The 11,288-nt window shown below is 39.9% G+C and overlaps 1 protein-coding gene across 1 annotated transcript; it reads left to right on the forward strand.

Moving 5' to 3' along the window:
- Window positions 1–2,555: 2,555 nt before the first annotated feature.
- On the forward strand, window positions 2,556–10,509 carry LOC104276939 (tyrosine-protein phosphatase non-receptor type 14-like; the record flags this gene model as incomplete). The annotated part of the gene is made up of 2 exons (XM_009873420.1): window positions 2,556–2,729; window positions 10,340–10,509. Coding segments are annotated over exons 1-2 (344 nt in total), but the record flags the coding sequence as incomplete, so codon positions are not given.
- Between the last annotated feature and the right edge of the window lie 779 nt (window positions 10,510–11,288).

The raw sequence follows: 11,288 nt of genomic DNA on the forward strand, positions 1-11,288 counted from the left end.
TGTTAACCCAGATTTATGTCTCCCTCTTTAGAAAATGGTGCTGGCTGATTACTCTTGGAAGAATTGAGGGGAAATACCAGTTTTTTGAAAAGTGGGGAGGTGGGGGAAGTATTGGCTTTGTTTACCTGAGCATATGATCCAGCTTACCATGGTTCACTTGCGATCGTTGTTGACATTTCTGTTATACAGGAATTGGTGTGTTTGTTCCAGAATAGCATGCTTGTACACGCGTCTTCTGAGCTGGCTTATCCTGTGATAGCTGTAGTGTTCAATGTGCCTGGTCAGCAAGGCCAGTCATGTTTGGTTTTTTGTTGTTTTTTTTCTTTACTAACTGATTTCACCTTTAGGCTACTACTAACTATACAAATACAGTACAGGTTCTGTGAGGAAATGTGTACAACTAGCAGTAATGAAAGATAAGGTTTCTTTTTAAAATTGAATTGGCTAGCTAAAACTCTCCACGGGTCTGCCTTAGAATAATCTGCAAAGCCGGAGATTGAAACAAAAATGCTGTTCTTGATGAGACTTAGTTGTCCACACCCTTCCTTCTCTGCAATTTCCTTCCATTCTTCCCACTTTCCAACTTCATGCTGCATAGATTTGGGCATAGATTTGCTGCCATTCTCCTGAGTGATACTGGAAGTGCTCATTAATGTTTGTTTCAACTCCTCTTTGTGAGTCATGGGTAGCCTGTTCCTGCCTCATCAGATTGTTGTGAGGATGTATTCATGTGTGTCTTTGCCTTCAGATGTTACAGTAACACAAGGTATAACAGTCCTCTCTTGCAATTATGTGAAATAATATATTAGGTCTGCACCCATGAAAGTTAGAAATGGGATATTAAGCTACAGCAGGTAACTCGATAGGTTTGTCAGCATTCCAGTCAAATAGCAAGTGACCCTTCTTAAAGTCTCTGGGCTTTTCTCTGGTGAAGCTGGTAGGCTACCAGGGTGGTTACACAGCTGACCCATGAGAGTCAGCTCACCCGTGGTTGTTTGTTTGTGTGTTGTTTTTGTTTCGTGCTACTTTAACCCCCTAGTAAATGCCAAGATCTACTGGATTTGGAAAACACACTTGATCAAATATGTGGTAGTTATGTTTCTAGTGTAACGATAATCACTGTGGTCAATTGGACTGCTTTTAGCAACTGCATTCAGTAAAAAGTGGAAATCACTGATTCGTGAAGTTCTATGCCAAATGATACATGTGAGCAATGTAGTATCTGTTTGAAATGTCACATTCAGCGAAATGATGCATATCCTACTGGCAATGCTTTCCAGCGCCACTCTGAAGAGGCACGAAAATGGGAAGTAGACTTTGTTTGCAGTACTATTTGTTAAGAGAAGGGCACTTTTAAATGCCAGTGTTAGTGTCCCTCCATCTCTTTCTCTGGGATACTCGGTCAAAACCAGGAAGGCTTAATAGCAAGTAATTTGCTTTTTATTTCATTCCTTTCTGCATATGCAAAGTGATATTTTAAAGCTGGTTATGCCAGTGCAAATGCTTTGTTTTGGTTTAGGTTGAACCTACTCCTATCTAAACTAAATTACTTTTTTTAAAGTGAGTCTTGCAGGCAAAGATCATAGTTTCTCAAGTGTCATTATTTCTATATCTCTAGTTCTTCTTCTTCTTCTTTGTATTTTGGTTTAATGGTTACGTGTGTCCCTGATAAACACTGGGAATAGTAATTGGAAATGATATCTAGAATATGTGTTCTCTTCCTCCCAATCCATATTATCCTGATCTTTGACAGCTGTGTTCCTGCAGTTACTCATTCCACCTGAGAGGGTGAAATGCAGAATTGCTTTGGAGCTGGAAGTGAGCAAAAGGTCAGGGATTGCCTCAGAAGACCCTTCTGTGGAATGGCTCAGATGCTTGTTGCCTTTCACATGCATACTTTAGGTTTGATTTTTTCAGAGTTGCTGAGCGCCTGCATTTCCTGCTGGCTGCATCCAGCCTTTCTTCTTTCAAAATCGCACCTCTTTTAAATACCTCTATTCCTTAGCTTTTTAAGCTAGCTTTCAAAGCTGGCCCGAGGGCACCAAAACTTAACTTGAAGATTATGTTATAGACCCCTGTGGTGGGGGTAATGGTGGGAGAGTTAGCACCTCTGGATGTGTGCCCTGTAGAGTTGCTGTTTTTACTGAGCTTCTCAAAGAACGGCTTTGCAATTAAATCCGTGCTTTAAATTCAGCGCCAAAATAGAATTTTGGAAGATTTGTTGTATAAGGTATTCTTTTGGGAGATGTAGTAAGTGCCTGGCAGTCCTGTGTGTGGAGGTGTTTATTTTATGGTTTTAAATGTGAATGTGACTCTTTTCCTTTAAGCTTCTTACTTTTACACTGATCTTTAGGAATGACTTATTTTTCCACTTAACTCTACTTGTTTGTATGTATTTTGCAGGAATCCCTTGAAGCTCGCCCTGGGAATGGACAGCTACCTCCATTTCTGGAGGAGAGTAGTGCCAGTTGAAGAAGCCTTCAAGGCAAGTCGACAAGTGTGCTGATAACTCTCGGAAGGGTGCAGGGAAGGGACAACCTTCCAGGTCAACAGCCATGCCTTTCGGGCTGAAACTGCGGCGAACCAGACGCTACAACGTCTTGAGCAAGAACTGCTTTGTGACAAGGATCCGTCTGCTGGACAGCAATGTGATCGAGTGCACCCTCTCCGTGGAGAGCACGGGGCATGAATGCTTGGAAGCTGTTGCTCAGAGGCTGGAATTACGTGAGGTAAGAGTAACCCAGGAAAGACCATCTTATCGCTTTTCTAATTTGACACGTTTTCAGCTGAGGCAGTCAGTTTGTTTGAATCATGTTCTTCTCGGAGCTGGCCAGATATGATCAGCAGCTGGAGCTTGGACAAGCATGTTCTGGTTGTGTGAAAACTGAAAGCAGAACAGCACTCAGGGTTTTGTGCTGTTGCTCATTCATCATAGCCTTGAGAGCTCTTTGTAATATGAAGATGAGGTTTACTTCTTTTCTTAGAAAGCAATGGGTGTTACTTTCTGAACTGGGTTGCTAAGGACCAAGTTACAGTTACTTTTATCTGAATGTAGCCCGGGTTTCACCAGCAGTGCTGGCTGAATTATGCCAGTGGGAAGGAGACCACTGGCTTTAAATATCCACCTTCATATAAATATATTCTTGTTACTAACATACTGGAAGAGACAACAGTTGTGCTACTAGCAGGAGCAACTAGTAGCAATTTGAGGATGGTGGTTTTTCTCTTCCTTTTGTTTAACTGAAATATTTCACATCTGGAAGGCTTCTTTTACATTTCCAATGCTTCTGAAAAGGCTGAAGAAATCCATTCGTACTTTATCAAAGATTGAAATTCTTTGGTTTTCTACTTGTGGTAGAATTCAATATTTATTTTAAGTGTTGAGGCCTTTTTTAGAAATAAGTCTCCAGAGTGCATGGCACAAATGAACTGTCTTTCCTTGCTCACCTTCTGTGAACTACTTACATGTATCCTTCTTCCTTCTATACTTTTGCAAATCACAAGTTGAAAACCATTGCCTGGAAAATGCTGCATTATCATCTGACTGTCCTGGCTAATGCTTTCTGTAAGCACAGCTGGGAAATATAATAATCTTGCAACATCTTACATATGTTGATCCATGACCCTTTGCGAAGGTGGCAGCTGGAGGGTAGCATACAAGTAACTACTGCAGATGAAAACTACACACAAAAATCCTTTTTATACATCAGTAGTTATAAAGAATGAGACAAGAATCTCATTCTTTCTGGGTGCGTGGAATAAGCAGGAGAATGTGCAGGCAGGAATAGGCCAGAGTCAGAATATTGCATAGTTATTATAAGGGTGTGGTTTCTATGTGAATTTGAGTAGAGTCATCTTCTCCCTTCTCTTCTACTAGAGATGAAGATTTCCCAGGAATTACTTTTATTTTATTTTTTTTGTTCTTACGGAGAGGTTAGATCCTTCCCTTTCCTTCCAGTGCAGAAAGGAGTGAAATTAAGTGATTCTTCTTGTATTCTTTGTGGGCTTATCTAGTTGGTGCAGCAGAAGTCTGTGGCCTAATGATTCTCTCTGGAGGTCCACCTGTGTTTGCAAACAATAGCTCTGTCAGCGAGTTAGCATTCTTTTCCACAAAGCATTTTGTGATTTCAGAATGTGTTTTGTTCTACTTTGGAACAAAGCCTGAAGTTTCAAAATTTTCCAGACTAAAAAGATTGGACAGCAGAGTTGCAAAGGAAGTTGTTTGGGTTAGTGTTCAGTTTCATGGGGGTTTTCTATTACTTTGGGTTTTCTAATTTTCAAAATTATTTGTGTAATGCCTAAGAAGTATGTTAGCACAAAAAGTTTGTGTTTCAGGATAAAAAAAAATACTTTAACAATACAGAAGAGAATGCTTTGATGTTGTTGGAACACTTTCCCCTTCTTTCATCACCCTCCCTACTTTTTCTCTAAACAAAGTTTTGGCAACATCGAACCAATTTTGTAAAGTTCAGATTTCAACAGTACAGCATTTTTTGAGAGAAGATTTTTTTTTATTTTGTGGTTTGATGTGTTTTTTGGGGTTTTTTTTGAGATTGTTTCTGGTAGCATCCATTGCTGCTTTTAAATGTTTAGGAGAAAGAGAATTACTCACTTCTTTCAACTCTGACATAGTCTCTCTGTGTCCTCTTCTGCTCCTTTCATGAGGAATAATTTGAGCTAGCAAGCTTGGAGATGCCTGATGCTGGATATTATCCTTTTCTTCAGAGCCCAAATTCAGTTCTTCTTCTACCCTGCTAGTCTTCCTGCCATGAAACAAAACCGATGCAGTCATTTGGAGTCTATCCCCTTCCTTCTCTAGGCTTACCATTGTTTTTTAACTCCCTGACCAATCAAATACTACAGAAGCATCAAAAGTACTTTGAACAAAGCTCAGTTATTCAAAGCTTGAGATTTGTACAACTGGATAGCTGAGAAGCCCATTAAGTGTACCGAGGAGAGAATCGTTGCAAGTGTCCAAACTGGAGAAAGACTTTTGAAATTCCTCAAATGTGGCAAAAACTTCATCTGGAATAGGCCTTCTCTTAGAAATCCTAATCAATAAACTGTAATGTGCAAGCAAGGAAAAAACTAAGCTTTGTTAACTCCCATGCTCACAAAACAGTACTAAAATCCTGTTTGTCTCCTCCATGCAGTCTCAGGTCAGAATATGTGTCCTCTTAAAAATAAAGATCAATTTTGGTTTGATTCTTTAGTTTGATCTTAGGTTTAAATAAATCCTAAGTGTACCCTAACTTTTAGCTTCATGTTAGGAATACATCCATGATTCCCTCCAGCCACTTTCTTGGAAATGGACAAAAAACTGTCCAAACTCCCCCTGCTAGAAAGCAAAACTGTTTGAGATTACTGTATGTGTTGTTGCAAAGGACTGTTGATCATTATACCACACATGACTGAAAAGCAGTATCTAATGGATTATGCATATTTCTGTTTGATCTCTGGGGAATGCAACTCCCCCCCTAACTGAGTCAGGGTTCAGGAATAGGTCAGTAGAAAGTGTAGCCATGTAACTACTGCAAAATCTGGTTTTATCCTTTTTAGCAAAGCTCTTGACAAAGCATAAGGTATTCTAGCTGAACAGTTATCAATTCCAATAAAATTAGGTCTTACACCAGCGTTATGTAAAAAGATGAGAAGAGGGGAGGAAAGGAAAGAAAGGAAGGACAAGGTCAGAAAAGTAATTTTGTACTCTTGTATGTATGTACATAGATAATAAAAAGGAATTTTTTTTCCCCCAACATATAATGACATTTTTCTCTTGAAGTGAGACTTCTTGAAATAGCAGAGTAACCTGTACAAATCTGTCGTGAGACTTCATGCCTCTTTCTCCTTTTTGCTCTCCTTAATTAACTTTATAAGATGATGAAAAGTTGAAAGATGGAATGTTCTGATGCATTGTAAGGACAAGAAGGTCCTTTCGACCAAAATTATCCTTTCGAACTGAATTTCACAACAGTACCTCCAGCACTACGATGCTGCAAAACTGACACCAAAGCAGGAGAATGGCAGACACTGACCGCTGAGCAAGAGTGGCTGTTTACTACTCTTCTGACCTTTTTTTTTTTGTGTGCCTTAGAAGGTGTCCTCTCCTCGTAGGGCATGACTGAAAACCTGTGTTTGGCAGCCAGCTTGCCTCGAAGTTTGGCTTGGTTTGACTTGTCTTGCCAGCAAAGCTGGAATGGAGTTCAGGCGGTGCTTGGACAAGAGACCTTCTAGGAACAATTGGCTGCTCTAAATGGTGCCTCCCCCTCTGTGCGAGCTCCTCGGGATAGTGGCGTTTAATGCTTTTTGCCTGGAGGAGCTGGAACTCTGCCTTTCTCAAGGATAAATATTTAGTTGGCCACTTAATCGAATGCTTTAATAAACACCGAGCCAATCTCGTTGGAACCTTTGGAATGAGCTTTCCAGGTTTACCAAGTGTCTGTCATCTGTTGACAGTTCTACTCCTTTTTGCCCAACATAAAGGCGGGGGTATTTCTGGACCTGGTAGTACAGCAAAGTCCAAGTCCAAAATGAATGTGTTGCATCTTGAACTAGCAGCTCTAACATCATGTTTTTTAAGACTTCTCAGCCCAGGTTTTGCGTATGCAGCTTTCTTCCCTGTCTCGCTGTATTTCAAGGATCATCTTTTCAAGTAGTGTCACTGGGGAATGCAGGTGCTCTGGTTCTCGTCTGCTGCTTTAGCAGAAGATTGCAGTTTCTGGAAGAGCCTAAGCCAATTTCATTGTATCACATGTTAAGTCATGTGTGGTATGTAAGGAAAAATTTAAAACTTTGAGGGAAAATTAATATAAACTCTTTTTCAACAGAGCTTTTCATGTATTTGCAAGATTAGGCAGACCAAAACCACTAGCAACTGAAGTTTTTTATCTGCAGAAAGGATGTGTGTGCATGCACGTAGTGTTATGAAAAGCTTTCCTTCAGTGTGTATCACCAGTTTCTCAGATGTGAGTAGAAGAGGGGTTTTATTTTTTTATTTACAAGTGAAAGCATCATTCACTTTTTTGACTAGTTTGTCAGCTAGGGCAGCTCTTGTTACTTCAGAGCCTGCCATGTGTAGGTGTAGATAGTTATGCCATGAAAACTGGAGTCAAGTTAGTGGTTCACTTTGTACAGATGGACAAACAGACCAGCTTTGGGAATTACACTGGTTTTCAATCAGCAGCTTATAGAGAAAAAGTTCTCCTTTTTATATACCTTGATCTAAATTGTGGTGTTTCTGTACTGTAAAAATGTTTTGTGGGCTGGAGTGCATGGCAGCACATGACTCGGATTCTGTAACACCTTCTGGACAGTCAGGTGCCTGGTCTTAGCACACTCAACTTGATGGTCCAGCCTTTTCCAGTGCCAGGTTCCTCCTTTCCTGTTTGAGAATTAATAATGTTCCTAGGGGAGGGAGTTTCTTCAGGCATTCACAGCAGTGGCTACAGAAGTCTTTCCCCACTGTGGGTTGTTAAAAAATTCTAATGTTTTCAAGAAGCTCCTGGTGACGGTGAGCTGATACTCAAATAACTGTGCTGGTTGTCTCTCCAAAGTGCAGGTGTTTGTGCAGTCCCTGTGCTTCATCTGCTGTTGCTCCATCCTCTCCAAGCTGCCTTCCAGGAAAAGAAGTGGCTTTCCGCTGTGTGAAGTATGTGCTGCCGTGGTTGGTCCACGGTGTCTGCTGTAGTCATGAAGCTTAGACACTGCATTCCCTTCACTTCTTATTCCTTGCAAGTGACTCAGGATTCTGGATTTGATATTTAAGAGCCTTTCCACTGTAGCAAATCTAAATTTTTGTTGTTCCCCTGCCCCCACTCAAAGGGGTGCTCATTTGAGCTCATTTGGGCTGTTTAATTGCAATACTCATAATCCCTCTGATAACTATTTCAGACTTCAGACTCCAAATCGTCTTAGCCGCTAGATGTTTTCCAAGTTCTTGATGCTGCAAATTTGGGTACTAGGTGATGTGAATGTGTATTTTTTAAAGTAATATGGAAAATCCGTTTTCACAGCTCTGCACATTTTCTTGAGGAGGATGAGCTGCCCTGCAGTAATTTTCAAGATTTTGTGCATTAAAGGAGGTGGTAAAATCACTGTGCTTTTTTTCTGCCTTCACATGAATTCCTTTCCTTTGCTTTCTTAATTTTAATCTAATTACTCTCATGGTGAGCTCGTCAGAAAGAACTTCTTATCCAGTTCTCCGTCTAGAGAGGGAGAGTAGATATGTATCAGTAAACTGGTTATTTTTAAGTTTATCCTGTGGCAGATACTGACTTGATTTATATATGCTCTGGACTGAGGGATTTCAATTCTAGAAGGAAGTGCTACATTGATTCTCTTCAAAAAAAGAACAAACTTGTGTCACTGTACCAAACTGATCTTAAAGTGAAAGGACCAATGTTGAAGCTACACTGCAGGTTTGTCAGGCTTAATTGAGGAATCAAGGTGAATTAGTTAACACTTTAGTTAAATGCTACTCTGGACTTTCTCCAAAGTTGAAAATATGTATGTAATGATACCTTAAGGTAAATACACCTGTGCTCCAATTCAGAGTTTTTGCATATGATTCTCTTGCATGCCCTCAGCTATAAAATAGTTGGAGCAGTATTGCCTCTGCTAACTTGTTTTGAATTCTAAGCATTTTAAGTTTTCAGTGTAGTTGCTCTAGTGTCTGTCATGCTAAATGCTGCGGATTTTAGAGAAGTATCCTGACCAAAGGGAAACAGGCTGTCAGTGGTGGCTTTTGCGAAGTTGTAATGGTTGCAATTTGTCTGCTACTTTTGAAGACTTTTTGTTTAAAAGTGTGAATATCTAGGAAGTCCAGTTGGTGAAATCTTGATGGTTCTTTTATAGGCCAAACCTCTTGAATGTGCTAAAAGTAGTTTCAAATAAAAGCTTTATGAAACAGCAAATCGGGGGAGTCCTATTACTTGTCTCAAGTATCTTTATTTAAAATACAGTGCTGGATATAAGGGATTGTGACTACCTGTAGAAGGATTGTTGTCTAGGTAAGTTCAGCTGTAAGAACAAAATAAGTATTTTATTTGTTTTAGAGTTAATCTAATCTAATGGGAACTACTGGAAAGTTTCATTGACTAAGGAGTCAGTTGGATTAAACACCAAGAAAGTTTATTGAAATAAAGTGAGAGAAATATGCAGAAATAGTAATGATCCTGCTTTTAGACCCTAAATCTGCTTGGTGTCCACGGAAGTTCCTCTTACAGTGTCTGTTTCGTTCATTCCAGTGTTAGTACAGAGGGGTATTTTATACTGAAGGCATTCTTGGAAACCTCTGGAGATTGTCACCTGAAACAGTGAATTAAAAAATGTTGATACAAACCTCATAGTTAGGGCTACAGACAGATTTCCAAGCCACTGATGGATTCTAATTCCTTTGCTGAACATGAGCACTTTATTTCTGCTTTTCTTCAAATCTGTAGTTGTAGTACTTGCTGTTAATTTACACATTTGCCTGCGGTAGTAGATCAGTGTGTTTAATGCAGTGGTTTAATGGCTTTTTGATAGACTCCTTCATGATGGATTGGTTAGTCCTTCAGGTGCTTATTACCAGTTTGTAGTATTTGAAGCTCTAGTTCTGAACATTGTGCTTTGCTAATTACTCTCCACCAGCAACAGTCCCATGTGGCTTATTCAGGAGATACTACAGCCTTTGAGATTTACACAGGATGGGAAGTAGCCAAGGTTTTCAAGCCAGGATTTCTGCAGAACCCTAGAGCAAGCAACGTACGTGCATGATGCACATTTTAAGTGTAATAATTGTCTACCATAAAATGCGTGTGCAGTAAAGAAGGGGGGAAAAAGAGTAAACATGTTTTGTATTGGTTAAACAGTTCTGGTATTGGTAGATATATTTTGACATACGTATGTGGGTTTGCGTTCTTTTTTACAGTTGAAAGAGTCCCTGTCCTTTGCCTGCAGTGAGCCTAATCCAAAGGCTGATGAAGCCTTGGTGCTTCGATTCAGTTGTGGTGTTTGCTCTCTGTTTACAAGGCACAGGCGTAAAAGAAAAAAAAAAAGACTCACTCATTTGCTGTAAATCATTTATGTCACCTGTGCCATAATGTCACATAAAACTCTTTAATATGCATTTGGGAGAGATGGTAAGGGATAGATAGTACTCCATGAAGTATATTATATTGCAATATTGTCACTGTATTCAAGATAATCCTAAAAATAAAAAGGACAGTAAAAAAGAAATGTCTCTTATTTTGCATATGGAAAAATTTACACGATTCCATCTGTTCTTTTGTGCCTGTCTTTGAATGTGTGTGTGATGTAGCTGAAAAAGGTAAACTGACAGTTTTGTTTCTTTATCCAGACACACTACTTTGGCCTTTGGTTTCTCAGCAAGAGCCAGCAAGCCCGCTGGGTTGAACTGGAAAAGCCTCTGAAGAAGCAACTGGACAAATTTGCCAATGAGCCTTTGCTTTTCTTTGGGGTGATGTTCTATGTGCCCAGTGTTTCCCGACTGCAGCAGGAGGTAACAAGGTATGTGGTTCCCCTGTTTCTGGCATTCAGTCTTTGCTGGGTATCATCTGGTTCTTTCCTTTCCCAATGGTTGTCCAAATGGGAAAAAGTGAGAGAAGTCACCGCTTGATTATGTCTGTTCAGAAAAAAGCTGACAAACCCACACAATAGAGTATTGGTGAGTGATTGCACATGACAGACTGAGGAAACCAAAAGGGAGTAATAGATATATGTTTAAAACCTGGACATAAACTTTAGAAGGAGTCATGGTGACCCTACTCCTTTTCTGTGACATTCTACCGATTAAAAGGAAGCCATAGACAAAGGACCACTTGTAGTTTATTATTCTTAAGTCTACCTGTGCTTTCTTGAAAGTGAACTTCGGCATCTTTTCTGGGTTTTGCCCATCCCACTCCTGAATTTTCCCCTTATGCTTCACAAAAGGATTAAAGTTGTTGGAGGGTATTAGTCCTTTAATTATGATCAGGGTGCACCTTTGCAAACAACTTCAGTAGGAGTTACTCTTTTATTCAGAGCCCTGTGCTGCATTTGAAACAATGCAGTTGTTTTGAGGGGCTATTCTTGTAAACCACATCACTGGGTGGGTTTTACACGCAGCTGTATTTAAATTGAAAAAGAAAAAAGAGAGAGAGAAAAAAAGCCCACTTCATCCAAAAAAGAGTGGGCTTGTTTTCTTTTTAACCAAAATTATTTCATTTATCTGGTCTAGAGCAAAGTTGCATCGGCACAACTAGAGGCAAAACCTGGAATAAGTGGGTGAGGGCTACACGGTGGCAGAA

The sequence above is a fragment of the Apaloderma vittatum genome, unplaced genomic scaffold, assembly GCF_000703405.1.
Source record: "Apaloderma vittatum isolate BGI_N311 unplaced genomic scaffold, ASM70340v1 scaffold13387, whole genome shotgun sequence".
In the NCBI taxonomy this organism is placed as follows: domain Eukaryota; kingdom Metazoa; phylum Chordata; class Aves; order Trogoniformes; family Trogonidae; genus Apaloderma; species Apaloderma vittatum.